Genomic DNA, 21,763 nt, shown 5'->3' on the forward strand with positions numbered 1-21,763 from the left:
CAACCACCAAGTCTGTCTTCATTTATTATACTACATCCTATATATTCCCAAGCCTCAACCCAGAAGCATAAAGATATGGAGTATTATTAATTTAGTGAGATGGCCATACATGCGTTTGTGTTGATGGTGGTAGCTCCAATAGTTCTTGTGTGGTACTTGGCAATTAGAAGAGGCAAGAAACCCTCGGAGCCGACGACGTGGCCGGTGCTGGGGATGCTGCCGGCGGTTCTCCTTAACCTCCGCCGCATTCACGACTTCGCCACGGAAATCTTGAGCGAATGCGGCGGCACGTTTCGGTTGGTGGGGCCGTACATCGACATGCTCGTCACGTGCGACCCGGCCAACATCCACCACGTCTTGAGCAGAAACTTCTCGAACTATCCAAAGGGCCCCGAGTTCCGCAAGATCTTCGACATCTTGGGCGACGGCATCTTCGGCGCCGACTTCGAGCTCTGGGAGATTCACCGGAAGACGACGCACGCGCTGCTCGCGCATGCGGATTTCGAGGCCCGGCTGCAGGGGACCGTCTGGCACAAGGTGGAGACGGGGCTCTTCCCGGTTCTCGATCATTTCTGCGGCGCCGGAATGGAGCTGGATTTGCAGGATGTTTTGCAGAGGTTGGCTTTTGATAATATCTGCAAATTGGTGCTGGACTACGACCCCTGCAGTTTGCGCCCCGGCTTGCCTTCTCTTCCTTGCGAGAAGGCTTTCAGCGCAGTAGCGGAGCCGCTGCTGCACAGGTATGTTACGAAATTTAAAAATGGCGGATCCAGGGGGAGCTAATTGTTAAAATAAGACCATAACTTTCAATGTTTTCAAAAATACAACTATATATATATGTTATGAAATTTGATGAAAATGAGGATTACATGTTTCAGAATTTGAAAATGACCACTATAACTTCCAATTTTTACATATAGTCTTCATTTTTAAATATCACTTTAATAGTTGTAGTATCTACGTTAATTGCTAAATATTTTATACTGATTTGTTAGTATATGTGTTATTTTTGTGTCATTTCCCTTTTCTAGTTAATTGTTAATTTTATTTTTGTAGAAGATGAAATAATTTTTTTTTAAAAATTCATAAAGGTAGGTGTTTATATCTGATGGGATCATATGTCTTATAATTTAGTGTGTCACATTGTTGGTGTGCACCACTCTTAATTTATATAAGTTTTAATTATTATTTTTTTCAATTTTAATTTATTATACTTTAATATAATAAAAAAAGATAATTAACTAGAGTTCATTCATCCAGTTTGAGTTTATAAATATTTTTTATATTTGTATGAATTAATAATAAATTATTTGGGTTAATTAATTAAAAGTTAGTATATATAAATTTTTAAAATTTAAATTTTTAGTGATAACTAGAGTCCACAATATAATAATATGTTTTATTTTTATAACAAACAAGATTAAGAGTGGTACACAGTGGAACACACTAAATTGTGGGATAGAAAATCTCATCTGGTCTTTATATGCTTTTTAATGTACTTATTGTTGAATTAATTAATGAAACAAATAATTATTTATTATAGTGAGTGATTGAGTTCTAATCCTAAGCTCTTTACCGTTCTACTTAGACATAAAAATAAATTATACTAAATGCTCAAATTTTTTTGGCTTGGGGCTTTCGCTACCATACTTCAATAAATTCAGTCTCTAATGATAATTCTTGGATCCGCTCATGCAGGTATGTATTCCCCGAGTGGATGTGGAGGCTGCTGAAGTGGCTCAACGTCGGCGGCGAGAGGACCATCACCGAGGCCGCGGCGGCGTTCGATGATTTCATCTACCCGAGGCTCACCTCCGATGTGAACGTTTTGAAAGCGTTCGAGAAGGTGTACGCAGAGAGAGACATGGCTTCCTCAAACGGAAGTAGTCTCAGAGATTTCCTCAAGGACACCTCGTTGAATCTGATGTTCGCCGGCAGGGACACGACGAGCACGTGCCTCACGTGGCTCTTCTGGCTCATCGCCCAGAACCCGGCGTTGGAGGCGAAGATTCTAGAGGAAATGGAAGCGGAGCTCCGTCTCGAGAAAAAATGGAGATTCTTCAGCGCCCGCGAGTCGCACAGGCTCGTGTACCTGCACGGAGCTCTGTGCGAGTCGCTGAGGCTGTTCCCGCCGCTGGCGCTGCAGCACAGGGCGCCGGCCCGCTCGGATACTCTTCCGAGCGGGCATCGCCTCCGCGGCGGCGGAAAGCTCATAATATCGTTCTACTCGGTGGGGAGAATGGCGAGCGTGTGGGGGGAGGGGTGCTTCGAGTTCAAGCCGGAGAGGTGGATATCGGAGAGCGGGAAGATCAAACACGAGGCGTCGTACAAGTTTCCGGCATTCAACGCGGGGCCGAGGAGCTGCGTGGGGAAGGAGATGGCGTTGGTGCAGATGAAGATGGTGGCGGCGGCAATACTGTATGCAGGGACGGAGCCAGGGGGCTAGGGGGGCTAGAGCCCCCTCCCAAATTTTGAGTTTTTTTTTTTTTTAAATATATATAGATATATGTTTATACCTATTATAAAATAATTTTGTTTTATAAAAGAATATTTGGTTATTATATTCTCTCATATATATACTTAATTTAAGGATAATTCCGTTATTTAAAACTATATAATCTATGAAATATTGTTTGTTATTATTACTATTATACTTGTCTTTTAATAAAAAATGCCTAATATGTATGAAATGCTAAAAAAAATTAATGTATTGAAACTAATTTGTAATATATAGAAAATATATAATCTATGAACATGTTGTTTGTTATTATTATTATTATGCTTGCCTTTTAATAAAAAAATGTCTTAAATATACGGAATGTCCAAAAAAAGTTTTGTGATATATTGAAACTATATAATCTATGAAAATATTGTTCGTTATTATTAGTAATATGCTCGTATTTTAATAAAAAAAAATACCTTAAATATACAGAATGCTCAAAAAAAATTTCTCAGGGGCTACCGCCCCCGAACCCCCGTACAGTTTCAGCCCCCCCGAAATTAATTCCTGACTCCGACCCTGACTGTATGGGTACGAGGTGAGGGTGGTGGAGGGCCACCGGGTAGCTCCGCGGGACTCCATCATACTGCAGGCTAGGGATGGATTGAAGGTGTTGTTATCTAAGAGAAATTGAAGATGAAGATGCCGATAATTAGCACTGCCGCCTCCATCACTGTGATTTCTTATATATTTCCATTTTATACTATTACCATTATTGTGCTCCTCTATAATGTACTATGAATTAAATCATGCTTTAAATATGGGTCACATGTTCTTGTAGTAGTATTGAAGTTGGACTATACATTTTATATATGTAGACTCATATATATATATAGAATTGTGACATATGTCAACTCATGTTTTATTTTAATTTCTTTTTAATTATTTCAAATAAAGGGCAAATTAAAAATTTATAGAATCTGATTCAACTATGAGCAAGTCATACTCTTTCTCGCTTGCTGACTCGCGCGCCCTACGCACTGACGTCGGACACATCCTAGCTCGCGCATAATTTGATCCGTCTGCATTGCCGCGTCTATGGGAGTGATGGTGTCAGAGTAACCAATTTCATCTACAAATTTATAATTAATTATATACATATTTTTGTTTAACAATATGCATATTTTCTTGTACCACATAAAAAAAATCTGGATCACACCTTTTATGAATACAAAAGGTGGGGTGGAATAGACGCACTAATTCAATTTACCAATTAAGATATATTTTCTTCGTCCATAAAAAATAGTCCTAAACGTGAATGACACGGGTTTTAATAAAAATATTTATTATATTATGAATGAAAAAAGGGTTCCACGTACTTAAATAGTACAGTAGTGTTTATAATGATAACTAAGGGTGTGTTTGATACACAACTTGAGATAAAAGATGATAAATAAAACCTAGATAAATAATATAGATTAGGTGAGATTGTTAATATTTTATAGGTGTTTGATAAATAAGATATAAATACTAAGATAATTAATATTATTGTCCCCAAGGGAACACCAAGCGGTGCGACCTTCTGTCTGTGAACAGTGAGGTCTCGGGTTCAAACTTCACTGCTCCCCCTCCTCAACTCCCCCAAGTAAAAAAAAAAAAGATAATTAATATTATTATTTGATACAAAAGATACAACTATAGATTAAAGAATAAATTATAATTTTAACCTTATATTTAAATAAATAAATTAAACAAAAGAAAAATAAAAAAATAATTATCCCATCCCATCCCAACCCCAACACCAGTACCCCCAACCCACGCCCCTTTCTTCTTATATGGGTAGAGAGATAAGTTATCCCACCACTTTGGTGTAATTAGTAATTTCATTGTAATAGTGAAAAACATTTGGGCCTGACCTTTATTGCGGGCTTGGACTACTATATAAAATGCCTATCAAACGGAAGGAAAATGTGAGAAATACAATTTATCTAATCTAATAGCCCCTATCAAAGGGACCCAATTGTATTGTGAGTGGAGAATAGGATCCACCATGTGATAAATAGTTTCTAAAAATAAAAAATGACTAATTTTGGTGGACATCCCAAAATAGTAAAAAATGACTATTTTTTGTGGACAGAGGGAGTAAATGGAGAAATTCGCTGATTATTTAGTATTAGTGTTGAAGAGTAATTTGTAATAAAAGAAAATTGAATTTATTATCATATAATATTTTATTATTTTCGCCAATATAAATATGGCAAATTAATGTACTGCTCTCTTTAGGTTGGACGTGGCTGTAATTTTCATATATTTCAAATCAAGTAGGAGTAATATACATCTTATGTGACATTGCGTGCTAATTAACCTACTAAATTTAACTATGTGTATTGAAGAATGTCTTAATTTTTTTATTTTTTTAAAAAAAGGAAGAAGAAAAACGTATGGTATTTTGCAAAATATTTATTTCACCTCTAGAGCTACGAACGAATTTGGAGGTACAAAAGCATTTGGACCGAAATGTTGGAAGTTGGAGCTCATTGGGCCATTCGATTTTTTGAAATGGGGGCTCTATTTTTTGGGCCTACAAACTATAGACTAGAGCACTAGATTGGGCCGAACCAAATTGGATTTAAATATTTTGATGGCTCTAGTTTTGCCCTTTTTAATTCCTTTTTGACTACTAGTTCTAACTCTTTATTTTTTTTAAAGAAAATTGTAATATGACGAAATACAAAAGAGCTCTCACACACGCTAACCCTTCTAGATATTTTCTAAATTTAGAAGGTGTTTACTTTTTATAATTGAGTATTTTTTTTATTATCAAAAAGTACATAGTCCCACATATTAATGGGATATGAATAAAGCAAAACCAACTCAAATGATATAAATTATTAAAATTCTCCAATATTCGAATCCGTTTTAATAAACTATCGATTAATCCATATGCATTTACTTTTGATGGAGTGAAAATTTTTAAATCCATTTAATCATCTTATTTTTTATATGTACTTAATTACATGTTTGATCAATTTGTAAATACCCAAAAGTAAACATGTCACTAAAATAATGCACTTTTAATTTTCACTTGAAACTGTTTGTTCAACTTGTGTTTCCTAGTATTTTGTTTTAATTTTTTACCCCTTGAACGATTTTTAACCTCAAAAATAAAGTCAAAAAGCGAAAAATAGGATCTAAATTTGACCGACAGTTGCTTCATTCAAATCCAAAATTGGCTGCTTCCACCGCTATCCGGGAAAATACCGGGAAAATATTTTCCCTCCGCACACGTGTCAATTAACCCCAAAATTTCCGCGTCTTCCCATTTTGCCCCTCTCCGACATAAATATATTTTCTTTCCCCAATTCGTCTTCAAATTTTTTTCCTTTATCGTTCCGGCCGTTGAATCTTCGATCTGCAAATACTGTTCTTTCCTCCAGTTTCGTGGTGCTTTCCTGATCGGATCGCCGTTAGGGCAGGGCGATTTCGAGCCCCTCAAATCGATTCAAGGACTCAATAGCTATATCTCCCTCAATCGGTTGCGGCGGAAATATTAGGGTTTGGGTTTGAAGAAAGGGATCAGGTTCTGTATTGATTATATCTGATTTTTTTTTAATTACTTATATTTTTCTTGTTCTTTTATTTTTCTGTTTTTTGTACGTGACTTGACTGGGTAGGGTATGTGAGAGATTCTCCGATAACCTAGGCTTGGTAATCTTGATTGTGCTTTTTTTTTTTCTCTTTTGGGGTAGTTTTTTTCCTTCTTCTAGGAATTCATTGATTCTTTTTGTATATAATAGCTGGTAGTGTTTTTTTCAATTGGGTTCATAGTTTTAGCTGATAAAAAAACTGAAAAGGTTTGGATTCACTACAAGAAAGGCTCGGTGAAGTTTTTGGTGCTCCGTTTTAGTTTGTCATTGAAAATCGAGGGATTTCTTGTTTGAATCTTTTGTAAGAAATTCATCTAATCCTTATAGAGGTTGATAAAAGAAAAAAGAAAAAAAAAGGAAAAAAAAAGAAAAAAGAAAAAGAAAAAAAGAGGTAAAATATACTTCTTGCAAGCGAAAAAGCCTGTATCTTTTGGTTGGGCTTTAGATTGGAGGGAGAGGGGGAGAGAGAGAGAGAGATTGAGGGAGAGGTTTTGAGGTAGAGATATTGAAATGGCCTTGAACTATTCGCATCGGCCCGTGTTCCCGGCTCACACTTCTGAAAATAATATGTGGTCGCCTATGAGGACTGTGAACGGTTGGCTTGCTGAGGGTGCTCCTGAGAAGTATGGTGAATGTTATTCAAGGCCATGGCTTCCGAGCCAGGAAGAGATGGAGGAGTGGCATTTCATCAGGAACGATAAAGTTGATCGTTGCTGCTCACCAGAGTCAAACTCGAGGGACATTGTTGACCGTTTGCCCTCTGATCCATTTGGGATGGATATACAGACCACCTTCACAGCCATCACAGGATGGCTTGAGGACTTGGAGGTCGATTATGGTGGGTATGTTAGGAGCAATAGTCGAAGATCCAGTCAAGAGAATTATGATTTGTTTGCCGGGTGGAATCTAATTTGGAACAGTGCTCTAAAGTCCCGGCCTTTTTCCAGCAGTGTTCAGTTCAACGAGAAACTGAATTCCAGTATTCTGTCAAGCAGTCCTCAGGTTTATGAGAAACCTGATGATACATTGGATGCTATCAGTAAGGTGAATGAATATGTGGAGGAGAGAGGGATGGAGGGTTCATTGGCCCGATACAACAACGAATTCCCTCCAGCCTGCAACGAAAGTTGGATAATGGGTTTCGACAATGAGGGCACTAGCTGCAGTCCTGAGTTGCAGTTTGGAGAGAAAGTGGAGGGTGCTGCCAAATCTGAAGAAGCACCCCATGATGCTTTTAAATTTTGTCTAATGTATCTGGGGGTGAAAGACCTCTTGTCAATAGAAACAGTTTGTAGGTACTTACGGTCTGAGGTTCGAGGTGAACCATTGTTGTGGAAGAGTATCCACATCGACCAGCCTCTGAATGAAAAGATCACGGATGATATTCTTTTGGAATTGGCTTGTAGGGCGGACGGTACCCTTCAAAGCCTGAGCTTGGTGGAGTGCCCAAAAATCACTGATGATGGTATAAGGCGCGTACTTGAAACCAATCCACGATTAACAAAGGTCAGTTGTATGGTTGTGGTTTATGATTCTTGAATTTTTGTAAAAGGTGGAGCTAATGGATAACTTCTGATTGTTGTTTTTTCTCCTTTTTGCTGTGATAGGTACTGATATACATCTTTTGTACTGTAAAAATTGTGATATGTCATTTTCTCTTGTGGGTTGGTTGACTGTTGTTTAGTCTTAAAATATTAGATTGGAAGTGAAATGTAATTGCAGGGATATTGAAATCTTGATTCTTGGGTGCGCACTAATATTTTTATTATATTTTCTGGACCATATTGTAATATTATCAAGTATAATCATACAGAAGTTTTTACACAGTAAATAGTTTGAGTGGGTGGGTGTGTAGCATGCTATGAACTTGTAGTGGTCCATAATGATGCTTATAAGCTGCTAAAAATAAGGTGCATATTTCTCTCTGCTTTACAAGTCTTCATATTTAGATGACATCATCAAGGTTTTTGTGGTAATGATGATAGGCAGTCGACATATTTTGATCTTTTTCTCATGTTATCAATGAATGTCTGTTCCAATACTGATGGAGTCATATATTTGTGCTTGTTTTCTTTCCCTCAAAATTATGTGCATATCATGTGCTCTGGTGGTGATGTTTGCTAAATCTTTTTACTGCAATGCAGCTGTTCGTTCCTGGCTGTACAAGGCTCACTGTTGAAGGGATGTTGAGTAATATATGGACCCATAACTCCAAGAAAGATGTCCCAGGTATAAAGTTCCTGAGAATAGGGGGCCTTTATGGTGTGACATGTGAACACTTCGATGTGTTGAAGGCTCTGTTGGGTACTGATGACAACATGCTCAAGAGTCATCACAGGCCACACTTCTATCATCGAGGAAACTATTACCTTCCATATGATGATGATCGGGCAATAGATATTGAAATGTGCCCAAGATGTGAGAAATTCAGGTTGGTTTATGATTGTCCGTCTGAGGGATGTCAGGTGAAAGATAATGTGCCCCAAGTCTGCAGAGCGTGCACGCTGTGTATAGCGAGGTGTGCACAGTGTGGCACGTGTATTAACGACAATGAGTATGAGGAGACTTTCTGTTTGGATTTGCTATGCTCGGATTGTTTCAAGCAGCTGCTCAAGTACCAGGACAGGCTTGATAAGAAGGTTGACCCATGTGGAGACCACATGAACATGATCGCTTAACTGACCATGCGTATGAGGCAGTATTCGTTGCTGTTGTAGTCTCCGCCTCTGGTACAGAACCAAGATGATCCAGGTTCCACTCTTGGTTACTCGTTTTCTTCTTGCTTTGCTATGTCCATTATCATTTATGGAAAAGGGCAATCCGCCCACCAAAAAAAAGGAAAAAGGGAGGAAAAAATGAAAAAAAAAAAGAAGAAAAAAAAAATAAAAAAATAAAAAATAAAAAGAAGAAAAAGGCATCATAAAAAAAATACTTGTCCTTGAAGCAGATGGTAGTTCTAGCAAAATGGAAATCTGGCCGTGTGATGATCTTAGATATTAGTTGACAAGTGAACTCAAGGCGGGAGTGTGCCTCGCCTCCGTTCAGCTGATTGTGCTTTGGAAAAGCTTGACGCACCTCCTGTTCTGAAGAAGGTTGCTTTCTGGTCTTGCCAATGCCTACCAACTCTTGGTAGATTGGGTCTGTGCTCTTGCAGGGATCGTATTCGTCTCAGAGGTCATGGTGTATTCGTCGCAGAGGTCATGGCGACGTTATTTCTGTTTCTTCTGGTTATCACTGGGATTCCTCCGCTGGGAGTGTTTCTTGAGTTTATATTTGTTATTTTGTTGTGCTGCTATTTGCCTCAGGAACGTTCGATACTTTTGGATATTTTTTATCAATAAAGTTTGCCATCATCTTTCTTGGCACTCACTTATCTAAATTTTGATGGCTACTGCTTTTTTTGTTGGTTGTTTTATATGTTGCCTAGCTTTAATTTGATTGTTGATTTGTTGGTTTTGATGCAAGGGTTTGACAAAAAACTCAGCATCTTTTCTGGTTTTGCTTCATGAAAAGGAGTTGCAGTTTGTTAGCATATATTTTGTGTCTCTATTTGTTTTTTTATCTGCCGTCGATAACATTTACTTTAAATGATTTATATTAATCATGAGGCTATAATAGTGGAGTAACATTTATTTATTTAATTTTATCCTCAAAAGTGGATGGTACTTTTCAGGAGGATTAATAGGTCAACTGAGTGAATATGCATGCTTAGTTTAGGCCAAAATGAGTGTTTGGCTTCCTTTCATTTAGTGCTCCTCTAGTAAAAATATGAATAAGTGGCATGAGTTTTAAAAATATTAGATAAAAGTGTATTTTGAGTGAAAAAATGATTTCATTTTATAAAAATGTAGAGATAAAAAGTAAAGGGATTATAGTGGATATTTTAAAATGACAAAATGTTCATATTTTTGTTAGACAGATGAGTATATTTTTCCAAATTTATTCTAGGCACTATATCGTATTTTTATAAGCACTAGTGCATAATTGCAATTCGTCAGCACTCGCTTAATAGCTCTAAAAGTATTCAATCTCATCATTTTAACAACTATGAGTGTTCGAATGATTTTATTTAAGTTTCAATCTTTAAATTTCGAGATCTTAGAGTAGATTTGCTTGTTTGGTGCGTTTATTTTGATTGTAAAAATTCATTTACAAAATTTTATAGTAAATTTGCTTGTAGATGCGTTTACTTTGATTGCAAAATTCTTTATTGAAAAATAATAAACATAAAAAGATGATTTTTTTTTTTTATTATTATTATTATTATTTAAAAATGAGAAAATATTGAAATTATCCAAAGGTAATAGTATTATCAATATTAGAGACGGAAAAAAATCATTAAAAATGATAGATAAAATAAAATGAGAAAATATTGTATTTTTTACTTTTTTATTATATGTTTATTAGATATAAAAAATAAGAAAATATTAAAAATATTTTTACATCATTATTTAAAGATAATACCTAACATTAAAAAGAAAATGAGTGAATGAAATTACCCAAAAAAATATTTTATTCGTTCTAAAGTTTTTTTTTATCATAATAAATATATGATATATGAAAATGGTGAAAATTTTGTATTATAGACCACTCTCTTAAAAAAAAAATTGTATTATAGACAACTGATATGTATGCATTTTATAATGAATATTTTATTACTCTCTTCTCTTATTTTTTGAGGTTTATGTAACACACACACACACACACACAAAATCAAATTCTTCTCCGAAAATGGAGGAAAACCTAGAAGCTGATAATACGATCCCAACTCTGTGTGAAGAACCTAAGTGGAGTCTTGTCAATTTGTCATAATATAAACTCCTCCAAATTGTGAAAATCCCAAATCTTAAAATCGTCGAAGTTGTCTTTCAAAATCTGATCTTGACTGAAAACAAGAAACATGTACATGTCCGAGAAACCCCAGCAGCAAGAATCCGCCATCGATTTCTACAACGGCGGCGGAAAACAAGAAGCTGGGCCGCTCCAGAACAGCAACATGATCATCCAGCTCCCCGACGGCGGCGGTGCGGCGCCCGAGGACGCCGCCGCAGCCCACAATCCAGCCCACCACGCCTCATCCTCGGCGGCGCCGAAGAAGCGGGCCGAGACGTGGGTGCAGGAGGAGACGAGGGCTCTCATCTCCCTCCGCAAAGAGATAGACATGCTGTTCAACACCTCCAAATCCAACAAGCACTTGTGGGATAACATCTCACTCAAGATGAGGGAGAAAGGTTTTGATAGATCCCCTACGATGTGCACAGATAAATGGAGGAATTTGTTGAAGGAATTCAAGAAAACGAAGCAGAATAATCGAGATGGGAATGGGAATGGGTCGGCTAAAATGAGTTATTACAAGGAGATTGAGGAGATTTTGAGGGAAAGGAGCAGAGATGGGCCTAATTGGAAGACTTCTGAAGCTGCAAATACTGCTGGGCCTCCCAAAGTCGATTCTTTTATGCAGTTTGCTGACAAAGGTTTAAATTTTTTCCCTTTATTTAATGTTTTTTGATTTTTTGGTATTTGTTACTTGTTTTGTATGGCTATTCTTTTGAAAGTGGATTTATTTGTATGGATTTACATTGGTGGTGGTGGGATTTTGTTTGGATGTTGATGATCTCTTTGGTTGTGTCTAGTAGTGAAAATTGGAGAACTCATGGTGTGTGATTTGATTTGAGGTGTCTTGGTTTCTGAGATTGCTAGTTTTGTGTGGTTGTTTGATGATTGGAGTGCTGTCTTTTTTTTTTCCCCTTTGGGTGTGAAATGTAGCGTGGAGTGGTATCCTTAATCGCGTTGTACAGTATGTTGTTTTCTATCGTTGTTTTTACCTTTATACTGTAATTTATCGGTTAAGGACATAGAATAGGAACTTAGTGTTTGATTACTGAATTCATCATGGATGCTTTTCGGGTTATTAGTTCTGTGTGTTCAACATGAATGGAGAAATGGATTGGGTAATGTTTAGGCACTCGTCGTGTCTGTCCTATTTGCGTTTTGAAGTTTTTTCGTGGATGATCAGGATTCAAAAAATGTTTCCAGTTCAGCAGATGCAGTAGGAGTGTAGGACTCTATCGAACTCGTTTGTCATGTATATTACATTCTTTCATACACTGAAGCCACACCATTCTTTAGGATAAAGGGAATGGATGTGAAATTTTTTGAAGTTTTGGATTACTTGCTTTATCGTGGAAGAATTTGATATTTGGTTGCTAGCTCCATTAGGTTCAACTCGAATGTGTAAGTGGATAAGTTTTTTCGTATACTTATAGTCGTGCACTTTTGCTTGAGCATAAATGATGTTAATAATCATGTAATTCTTGTATCTGTTTGTGATTCTACTACCATATCTGATCTTAGATTATTTATGAGTACTTTTTGGGTGGGGGGCTTTCCTCGTACTGCATTTCACCGATTAATTCCCTTCAAGTTACACGTATTAAAGTTTTCCGATTTCGCATTAACTAGCGTACATTTATGTGGCTTTTACAGGTATTGATGACGCCAGTCTTACTTTTGGACCTGTGGAAGGTATGTTAATAGTCTTAGCGGGTTTCACTTACTCTTGGATTTGGTAAATCTCAGTTCGAGTTTTGTCATGTTTTAAAAAGGTAGAGCTATATCGAACGTTACATTTTGTAGTAACTACTGATTTTTAAGCTGGAAAGTCAAAACTATGAAGTTTTGTTTTTCCAGTCAGGCAGACTTGCTTTACTATATAAGATTTACATTCCTAATTTTTCTTGGTCAAATCACTTGGATATTGTCTTGTGATCGATATGTGAAAAGGAAGTCCCGAGATAGATCCATTGGACCCTTTCGAAAACCTTCTTTGGCATCCAAACTTTGCCAGTCACTTCTACCTCTTGGATTTAGGCTTCTCTTATTCTCTTACATGTGCATCTATCGTTTTATGCCATTTGATGAAGTAACAGACACTCACCTCTCCTCTATAAAGTGTCTGAAAATACGGTTTGGCCAGTTTTGAGTCCTAATGGCTGATATGCAATGACATGAACTAGCTCTTGAAACACCTAAGCCATGCTCTAGCCGTCAGATTAATACCATGGCAGAACAACAACGTGGTTGCTCCCTCCACATTGGTTTTGCTAGATTTGGTTTTTAAGAACTCCGGTGAAGTACCTCAGCAAACTAAAATACATTTTCCAGATGGAGGTGATTTAGGAAGTTGGGGAAGTCCCGAAAAATGGGGTGATTTTCGGATCATCACATGCCCTTTTGTTATTCTTGTGTTAATGTTAATGTTGATGACATGGATGTTATTTTGATAAATTCGTGGCGCCCAGCTAATGGCAGGTCGACTCTCAACTTAGAGAGACGTTTGGACCACGAGGGTCATCCTCTTGCGATAACTGCTGCTGATGCTGTTGGAGCCAGTGGAGTTTCTCCGTGGAATTGGAGGGAGACGCCCGGAAGTGGTTAGTCTAACGCTGTTCTTGAAAAACACGAACTTTATTCGAGTATGTAATTTGTGCTTGATGAAACTGTGGCAGGTGAACAGACTAATACATACGACGGAAGGGTGATAATCGTTAAACTGGGAGAGTACACGAAGAGAATAGGGATCGATGGCAGTGCAGATGCCATCAAGGAAGCTATCAAATCCGCTTTCAGGTTAAGGACTAAACGCGCGTTTTGGTTGGAAGACGAGGATAATGTGGTCCGAACACTCGACAGGGACATGCCTCTGGGAAACTACACTCTTCACGTTGATGAAGGTACATTAAACCTCTTATCAGCTTTTTGGTTTGATTTTCGCTTGGTTCTTGATAAATCCGCGTTGCTTGGATGCAGGGCTGACGATAAAAGTATGTTTCTACGAGGAATCTGGGCCGATGCCAGTGCACACGGAGGACAAGACCTTCTACACGGAGGATGATTTTCGTGACTTCCTCTCACGCCGTGGCTGGATTGGTCTGAGAGAGTACAACGGATATAGGAACGTCGATAGCATGGACGAGCTCTTGCCCGGAGCTATCTATCGTGGGGCCAACTGACGGCGGTTTTTTTCGACTTCTACCACGAGTAAGTAAGCACGATCGAACTGTGCCATCTTTCAAGGGAAATGTGGAGCTAATTCTTTTGTACAAAAAAAAACAAAAAAGAATTTTCACATTTCTTTGGCCGTGAAACTATTTTGTAAATGTGGATTTTGTTGAATTGTTTTATGATATGAGTTAATTGTTTCACTATGAATCTTTAGGCGATTATTATGAGACTGATTATTATGAGATTTAGTGCTCATTACTTGTATTGAGTGTTTAGTTTAACAATGGAAATGAATCATTAGTATAAGGGATTTCCTTTCTTTTGTTTTTCCTCTATTTTGAGGTGTAACAAATTGGGTGGTTGGATTACTCTCAAGTAAGGGTAAATGATTAACTCATTAGTCATTACTCAAATCAAACGATAAGTAATAGATTCAATTAATTGAATTTCTTTCCGACCTCTAAAAACACTCAACCAAACGTGGGCTTAATAGTAAAATTCAAGCCACTGTGCTTAATTTGGTACTCAGTTTCACTAATTGTAAGTAAAATTTATTTGAAATATGCAGCATTTTTGAAAGTACTTAAATGTGACTAAATGTTCTAATATATATTTGAAGTTAACTACATTTTCAGCAAGACAATGAAATTGAAGTTAACAATTTATATTTGAAGTTAAATAAAATACTCCAAATATTTTGAAGCAATATATTTTGCGTGAGAATGGTGTTTTTGGGAGGGAAAATTGGATATTACTTTCTTTTAGTATATAGAACATAGATTTGGAAACATACAACTTAAAAATTGAAAGCTCAATGTGAATCAATGATTCACAAGATCCACCCACTACTCATTCATGTCTCAACACACACTTAACTAATTCACACCCTAAGACTTGCATCATCAAATGCAAAGCAACCAAGAAGGATCTGACGTGACGCGATTTCATTGCTCGTCCCATTCGTCGTTTTTGTATGAAACCAAAGTGTCAACCTTGTGAATCTGCACACAAACATCAATCATAAACATCGGATTATAGGGGGAAAAAAGGTTGCAAGAACACCACCACCAAAAACTAGACTTTAAGCTGCAGTTTTTTCTTACCTTAGTATCAAAGGAATGCAGTTTCACCATCTGTGGATTGGCAATGAGCTTAGGATCGCTCTCTACCCACGTAAACGGGACCGTGCAATCCGTATCCGTGTAAGCCAGAACGTCGAATATACCTACAAAAACACCCAAGAGAAGTCACATTTCAAGAAAACTAGATTCTTGATTTTTCAGAGACTAATGAGAGATTTTCTTACATGTTTCTTCAAGACAAGGCAAGTATGTAATGCTAGATGCTATCTGCCTCATTATTGCCTGAATCTCCCTCATTATCTCCTTATCACTCTTCTCTCTTGGAACTCTGCATCAACAACATATTTTTCCAACTTGAGCAAACATGTTTCTTGAAGATTTTAGCCTATATTAGAGAGATTGGTGGTGAAATGTTATGGGAAATTACCCCTTGTCGACGACTTCTTTATCAGTTTCGATGCTGAAATTCCACCTCTCTAAGACCTCACCAGTGGCCTTGCTCATGATCACAAGAACTACCCTCTGTAGCTTCCCAGCTTCCAACCACTCTTCAACAAAGAAATCATCTCATTAGTAACCTCATGAGTTAGTTCCCTCAACTCTCCCTCTCTCTCTCCAACCACTCTTCAAGAAAGAAATCATCTCATTTGTAACCTCATGAGTTCCCTCAATTCTCTCTCTCTCTCTCTCTCCCACTCCTCAAGAAATAAATCATCTCATTAGAAACCTCATAAGCTCCCTCAACTCTCTTTCTCTCTCTCTCTTTATACATTACCATGTAGAATACTTCATGAGAGAGAAAGTGAGCTTACCAGAGAGCTGGGAAGTTAGGTTTGAGATGAAGGATTTTACACCTTCATCTTGAGTTAGCAACATTGGAAGCCCATACTTTTTCATCCTTGCAAAACTCTCCTCTGGATAAACTCCACGATTATACAGAATACTGTAAAATCTCATCAATCAATCAGACACCCACGAATTTCGTTTTAGTCACAAAAAGAAATTAAGAAGGTGAGAATTGTTGAAACATAAAAATTGAGTCTTTTATTACCTGTTCGCGGCATAACCTGAAAATGGTTGCCAAAAATGCACAAATTAGTCAAAATTCTTCACACGCACACACACAGAACCCAGAAATTGGGAACTAAAAACAGGACATACCAAAGAATTCACTGACAATGGCGGCTGATCCGCGAAGAGTGATCAAATCTTTCGTTGCGGATCTTGAAGCCATTTGTGGCAGCGATTTCAACTCTGAAACTTGAAAATCAAATGAGAAGACTAGGTTTAGGGCAAATGCGGATTCACTATCAAATGGGGGCTGGGGGATTTCAATCTATTCAGCGTAAATCAGAATTCAGAAGATATTTGAGAAAATGGGTCGAAAAAGAGGAATGAAATATGTGAAATAACAACGGCTAGTTCTTCGTTGATTTTGCTTAGTGGGGTTTGGGTAACGGTCGGAATGTTTTTAAAATTTTGCAATTATTATATTATTAGAACAAGAAAAAATTGACCTTTTTGTTGGGATTTCGACATTTAGTGTTCTTTAAGTAATAATTAGTACGACACGATAAATATTGAAATTAAATAGTATATTTAAATAAATAAATATAAATATTAAATAAAATTAAAAATATAGTTATTAAATAAATTTAAATTTATTCGATAATAAATTGTGTTATAGAGTATTACGCATCATAATAAATAAATAAATATTTTCATAAACAAACATAAATAAAAAGTTGTAAAATTTTAATGAAGATAGAGAAAACAAAATATTTTAAATTTTAAATTTTTCATAACTGATTTATTTTAATTTCATTTTTGATGATTTTTATACTAACATAAATTTAAGATGCATATTGATTATTTTTTCATAAATGAAATTTGATGATATTTATAAAATAATTTAAAAAAAAAATAGTAGACAAACTGATAGAAGAAGAAAGGGAAAAAAGAGGAAAAAAATAGAGGGAAAACTCATCTTTTATATATTATATAGATTAATTGTAGTTTAGAACTTAAATTTTCAGCTAATCTCAGTTACTAATTTCAACTTTGAATTATTTTTTATATGTGCTAAAAATTGAGAAATTATTTAATTATAGTCTTTAAACCACTACAATAATGGTTCTTTATCAAAATATTATTTGAAAAAATGATCAATCGCTATGAGATTATGATCTAATGTATTTTACATTAAATTATATTTTCAACTGTATGTTATTCATTGTCATCGGATCACATGTGGTCAAAATTGTTCTTTAAATTAATATGACGAGGCCAACTTTCAAACGCAATTCCAACCATTCTAATTTTTTTGAAAATCGATAACATCGATTGCTTGAAAATATTTTTTATCTTGCCAAAAAATCAAGTAGCAAGTATTATAATATATCATTTAATTTTCGACTGAAAAAAATATTTCAGTAGTACCACTTTATCATTAATTTCCACGCAAAACTTGTTACATTCGAGGGTTTTTTTTGGTCTTTTCACTCAAAAGTGAATAATTTTAACATATTTTTATAGAATTGCGTATTTTTATATATGCATTATTAAATGGGAGTATTTTTAATTTTCACTTATATTACATTAATTTTAATTTTTTTATTATTCACTTAGCCGGCGGGCCGGTTTAACATAAATAAATTATGATAAAAGCCCATTAAAATAATAACTCCAACAAACAAAGCCCATCTTCTTAAAAGAATTCTTTTACAACCTGTGGAATATAACGTATAAAGTGATGTCAAATCTCATGCTACCAAATAATTAGTAAAAGGAATAATAGCAATTATTGAGATTATTTAATATTTTATTTCTATCTTTCCCGTTTAAAATTTGGGAATCTTTATCTAAGTATTCTTTCTGCTTTTTAAAACAAATTGGCCCATTTTTTTTCTTGCATAAAGGGATTGTATTATTCAACAATGAGAATAATCACTAGTCGAATCAGTGATACGAAGCTTCAATATTATCACTCCACGAAATAAATATATTATCATAATTTCATATAAATACTGTAGTTCACTAGTATTTCTTCTATTTTAGTAGTTCTGCATTACATAATTACCCTCACTATGATTTAATTAAACTTTAAGTGGGAGGTGCAAATTAATAGGGACAAATTGTATATTTTTTCCCTATAAATTAAACCATGTCTCTAATTTAATTTAATCAAATAATTCAACTAAATTACAGTAGATGCTCGCATTTTATGATTAAAAAAAATCTATATTAGTGATTTGATTTATGAAATATTGCTAGATTTTAAATTCATGACATTTACGAGCTCTTATATTATATTTATGATTTATTATAACATATTTAGGGGGGAAAGGTTCACAAGAAAGAGCCTAAAAGTTTGCAAAAAAAAGTAAGATTGTAGAAGCTCATTAAAACATGGCCACAAAACATGTGTCCTAACCTCCAAATAATAGCTGTCACAAAATTTTATTTCCGGGTCAAATTTCTCTTCATTTTTTTCTTTTTACACCATTAGTATAACATAGTAGTATAAAAAATTGTGTCACTGGAAAAATAAATCTAGAATTTTCTTTAACCAGACAATTATTTATAAGAGGTGATTGCAAAAGTAAATGGAAAATTCCGACTTGTTTTCCAAGAATTAAATTGGAAATTTGTGTAGGTCGAATCTCAGTCTAAAAAAGTGTTTCGAATTTGTTTTCTTTTTTCCCAAGATTTAAAAAGCAACTGATTTTTGCTGAACCGGTTTGAAGCACACCTTTATATAAGCTGCCTCCTTCAACTGCATTTCTCCATAGTCTTCTTCTCTGCTTTTCTTTCACACACACAGACACAGTCATTTCAAGACTCTGTTTTCATCATCTCATTGTTTTTCTAGAATATGGGGAAGATCAAGATTGGGATTAATGGTATGATTTCTAGCTTAAGTTTGTATCTCTCCATTTTTTTGGGTGGTATTTGATATGAGCTGCTATTCTGTTTCTCTATTGATTTGTCCATTTCGCTGATTAATCTGAAAAGGGTACAATAAAAATTGAATCTTTTTTCTATTTGAACAGGATTTGGGAGGATTGGTCGCTTGGTTGCAAGAGTTGCTCTGCAAAGGGACGATGTTGAGCTCGTTGCTGTGAATGATCCATTTATCAGCACTGACTACATGGTAATTTTACATGAAGTTTTTTTGTTGTGTTTTTTGGGGGTTTTAACCTCTGCAAATGTTTATGTGATTGTGTGTGTGTGTGTGTGCAGACATACATGTTCAAGTATGATAGTGTGCATGGTCAATGGAAGCATCATGAAGTTAAGGTGAAGGATGAAAAAACCCTTCTTTTTGGTGAAAAATCAGTCAAAGTATTCGGGTGCAGGTAGTCTTTCTCTTTTCTTTTCTTTTCTTTTTTATTTAAAGAAATAACTTTTCCTCTATAAATTGTGTAATAGTGCATTTGGGCAAAAGAAAATATTTTGGTTGTGTAGTTACACTCAATGATAGCTATATCTATGTGTACATGGCTGTTTTTTTTTTTAATTTAGTGAGAGAAAGATGAGATTAGTGGAGTTTATGTTTTGGTTTGTTGGTATTTATACTAGGAATCCTGAGGAGATTCCATGGGGTGAAGCTGGTGCTGAGTTTGTTGTTGAATCTACTGGAGTCTTCACAGACAAAGATAAGGCTGCTGCTCACTTGAAGGTTTATCTTGTTTCCATTTTAGTATTTTTTTTCGATTGTCGAATTTGGATTATAAGTATCATTCTTGCTATACTTGGGTGTATTAGTTGATTGGATTGTGCATAATCTAATTTCCATGAATTCTTGAAATTATGATGAATGAATGAACTCATGGCAGATTGTTTTCATGTTCATTCTTGATATATTTGGGTGAAATTAGCTAGTTGATTGGATTGTGCATAATCTAATTTCCATGAATTCTTGAGATTATGATGAATGAATGAATGAACTCATGGCAGATTGTTTTCATGTTCATTCTTGGATTGTGTATAGTCTGGTTTCCATGAATTCGTGAACTGCATTTGATCTTCGATTCAGCTGGTTGATTCGAGCCTTCAATATGGTTTCGTTTTCTGTTCAGGGTGGTGCTAAGAAAGTAGTGATCTCTGCTCCGAGCAAAGATGCTCCCATGTTTGTTGTCGGAGTCAATGAGAAGGAGTACACGCCCGAGCTAAACATCGTCTCCAATGCTAGCTGCACGACCAACTGCCTTGCCCCGTTGGCCAAGGTTATCAACGATAAGTTTGGTATAGTCGAGGGCCTCATGTCCACCATCCACGCGATAACAGGTAAAAATTAAGCAGCTATTCGCCTTTTATATGTTTCTTGATCAAGACTTGCAGTTTCCCTCAATTGCATTACTCGATTTTCTCCAGCCACACAGAAGACGGTGGATGGTCCATCGAGCAAGGACTGGAGAGGCGGAAGGGCTGCCTCGTTCAACATCATCCCCAGCAGTACCGGTGCTGCCAAGGTATCTGGCCATCATTTCATCTGAGTCCAACTTAGAATGTTTGTTTCTTATTTGTGGTTGGAATTTTGTACGCGTAGGCTGTTGGCAAGGTGCTTCCTGCACTGAACGGGAAGTTAACCGGAATGTCATTCCGAGTCCCCACAGTTGATGTCTCCGTGGTTGACCTCACCGTTAGGCTAGAGAAGGAGGCCACCTATGATGAGATCAAAGCTGCCATCAAGTGAGTTCTCGTTTGGTTTGATTTGGTTCGGTTTGGTTTGTAACGAATCATAAGGTTGCACGGCTCAAACTTTCATCTCGTTTCCTCGTCTCTCAGGGAAGCATCGGAGACGAAGCTCAAGGGCATTTTGGGATACGTCGAAGATGATGTGGTCTCCACGGACTTCATCGGTGATAGCAGGTAAATCGCCTAACGGCCTATAAATAGGGCCGGATTATCCATCACGCGATTATCTAATACGTATGCTAACATCTTTGGTAGGTCAAGCATCTTCGATGCTAAGGCCGGAATCGCTTTGAACAAGAACTTCGTGAAACTCGTGTCGTGGTACGACAACGAATGGGGTTACAGGTAAAAATCGAATCTTTTTTCTATGACGAGGGTAACCCGCCGTCGCTATTCGTGTAAAAATGAATCTTTTCGACGAAATGTTATTGCAGTTCTCGCGTGGTCGATTTGATCGTCCACATGGCGTCGGTGGCGTGATCGGATTAGCCAGCATGGATGTCTACGTGGCGGGCGTCAGTTTTAACTTTCCCTTTCGAGCTTTTTTTCGAGTCGAGCTTATAAAATAAAGCTGCTTCGTTGGAGCAGCCAGCTTGTTGTTGCAATTTCATATCATTTCATATCTTCTGTATCATATCTTGTTTCATATGTACCATATCTTATATTTGTGTTATATTTCGTATTTCACTTTATTATTATAAAATTATGATATCATCAGAAATAAAACAACATAATATACGAAAATCAAACAGTTATTTGAAATGCCCGACCGGGACCGTCGGAGTCGGGTCGGGTTGGGTTATGGACCAGTTAATGACCCGATGCTTTGATTGGGCCTAATTGTGGGCTTATTATCTACTTGATCTATATTAACTAGGCCTATTAAGCCC

At 36.4% G+C, this 21,763-nt stretch overlaps 5 protein-coding genes across 5 annotated transcripts; 4 read left to right on the forward strand and 1 right to left on the reverse strand.

The window, feature by feature from the left end:
- Positions 1–99: 99 nt before the first annotated feature.
- On the forward strand, positions 100–3,253 carry LOC131025382 (alkane hydroxylase MAH1-like). The gene is made up of 3 exons (XM_057955116.1): positions 100–740; positions 1,699–2,415; positions 3,023–3,253. The coding sequence occupies exons 1-3, from the start codon at positions 100–102 to the stop codon at positions 3,132–3,134; spliced, it is 1,470 nt and encodes a 489-aa protein (XP_057811099.1). The 3' UTR covers positions 3,135–3,253.
- A 2,458-nt stretch (positions 3,254–5,711) lies between these two features.
- Positions 5,712–9,466, forward strand: LOC131025383 (F-box protein SKIP14-like). The gene is made up of 2 exons (XM_057955117.1): positions 5,712–7,593; positions 8,232–9,466. The coding sequence occupies exons 1-2, from the start codon at positions 6,598–6,600 to the stop codon at positions 8,763–8,765; spliced, it is 1,530 nt and encodes a 509-aa protein (XP_057811100.1). The 5' UTR covers positions 5,712–6,597; the 3' UTR covers positions 8,766–9,466.
- A 1,268-nt stretch (positions 9,467–10,734) lies between these two features.
- LOC131025384 (trihelix transcription factor GT-4-like) lies at positions 10,735–14,284 on the forward strand. Its single transcript, XM_057955118.1, has 5 exons — positions 10,735–11,561; positions 12,574–12,612; positions 13,389–13,520; positions 13,596–13,820; positions 13,897–14,284. Exons 1-5 carry the CDS (start codon positions 10,988–10,990, stop codon positions 14,097–14,099), a joined length of 1,173 nt encoding a protein of 390 aa, XP_057811101.1. The 5' UTR covers positions 10,735–10,987; the 3' UTR covers positions 14,100–14,284.
- A 535-nt stretch (positions 14,285–14,819) lies between these two features.
- On the reverse strand, positions 14,820–16,591 carry LOC131025386 (mitotic spindle checkpoint protein MAD2). Its single transcript, XM_057955120.1, has 7 exons — positions 16,335–16,591; positions 16,225–16,240; positions 15,986–16,116; positions 15,601–15,721; positions 15,398–15,501; positions 15,195–15,316; positions 14,820–15,092 (listed from the first exon to the last, which is right to left on the reverse strand). Exons 1-7 carry the CDS (start codon positions 16,405–16,407, stop codon positions 15,036–15,038), a joined length of 624 nt encoding a protein of 207 aa, XP_057811103.1. The 5' UTR covers positions 16,408–16,591; the 3' UTR covers positions 14,820–15,035.
- A 1,977-nt stretch (positions 16,592–18,568) lies between these two features.
- Positions 18,569–21,599, forward strand: LOC131025385 (glyceraldehyde-3-phosphate dehydrogenase, cytosolic-like). Its single transcript, XM_057955119.1, has 10 exons — positions 18,569–19,075; positions 19,226–19,326; positions 19,416–19,531; positions 19,755–19,854; positions 20,255–20,462; positions 20,550–20,647; positions 20,725–20,867; positions 20,964–21,047; positions 21,129–21,218; positions 21,308–21,599. Exons 1-10 carry the CDS (start codon positions 19,048–19,050, stop codon positions 21,351–21,353), a joined length of 1,014 nt encoding a protein of 337 aa, XP_057811102.1. The 5' UTR covers positions 18,569–19,047; the 3' UTR covers positions 21,354–21,599.
- Positions 21,600–21,763: the final 164 nt, after the last annotated feature.

Source organism: Salvia miltiorrhiza, chromosome 5 (assembly GCF_028751815.1).
Source record: "Salvia miltiorrhiza cultivar Shanhuang (shh) chromosome 5, IMPLAD_Smil_shh, whole genome shotgun sequence".
NCBI classification, from domain to species: domain Eukaryota; kingdom Viridiplantae; phylum Streptophyta; class Magnoliopsida; order Lamiales; family Lamiaceae; genus Salvia; species Salvia miltiorrhiza.

Coding starts and splice junctions, on each gene's coding strand:
- LOC131025385 (XM_057955119.1), top strand. CDS start 19,048: ATGGGGAAGATCAAGATTGGGATTAATG. Junction 19,076..19,225: donor GATCAAGATTGGGATTAATG/GTATGATTTCTA, acceptor CTATTTGAACAG/GATTTGGGAGGATTGGTCGC. Junction 20,868..20,963: donor GAGATCAAAGCTGCCATCAA/GTGAGTTCTCGT, acceptor CTCGTCTCTCAG/GGAAGCATCGGAGACGAAGC.
- LOC131025384 (XM_057955118.1), top strand. CDS start 10,988: ATGTACATGTCCGAGAAACCCCAGCAGCAAGAATCCGCCATCGATTTC. Junction 12,613..13,388: donor TACTTTTGGACCTGTGGAAG/GTATGTTAATAG, acceptor CGTGGCGCCCAG/CTAATGGCAGGTCGACTCTC. Junction 13,521..13,595: donor GAGGGAGACGCCCGGAAGTG/GTTAGTCTAACG, acceptor AAACTGTGGCAG/GTGAACAGACTAATACATAC.
- LOC131025386 (XM_057955120.1), bottom strand. CDS start 16,407: ATGGCTTCAAGATCCGCAACGAAAGATTTGATCACTCTTCGCGGATCA. Junction 15,722..15,985: donor CCTAACTTCCCAGCTCTCTG/GTAAGCTCACTT, acceptor TCTTTGTTGAAG/AGTGGTTGGAAGCTGGGAAG. Junction 15,317..15,397: donor GCCTTGTCTTGAAGAAACAT/GTAAGAAAATCT, acceptor GTGTTTTTGTAG/GTATATTCGACGTTCTGGCT.
- LOC131025382 (XM_057955116.1), top strand. CDS start 100: ATGGCCATACATGCGTTTGTGTTGATGGTGGTAGCTCCAATAGTTCTT. Junction 741..1,698: donor GCGGAGCCGCTGCTGCACAG/GTATGTTACGAA, acceptor CCGCTCATGCAG/GTATGTATTCCCCGAGTGGA. Junction 2,416..3,022: donor AAGATGGTGGCGGCGGCAAT/ACTGTATGCAGG, acceptor ACTCCGACCCTG/ACTGTATGGGTACGAGGTGA.
- LOC131025383 (XM_057955117.1), top strand. CDS start 6,598: ATGGCCTTGAACTATTCGCATCGGCCCGTGTTCCCGGCTCACACTTCT. Junction 7,594..8,231: donor CCAATCCACGATTAACAAAG/GTCAGTTGTATG, acceptor ACTGCAATGCAG/CTGTTCGTTCCTGGCTGTAC.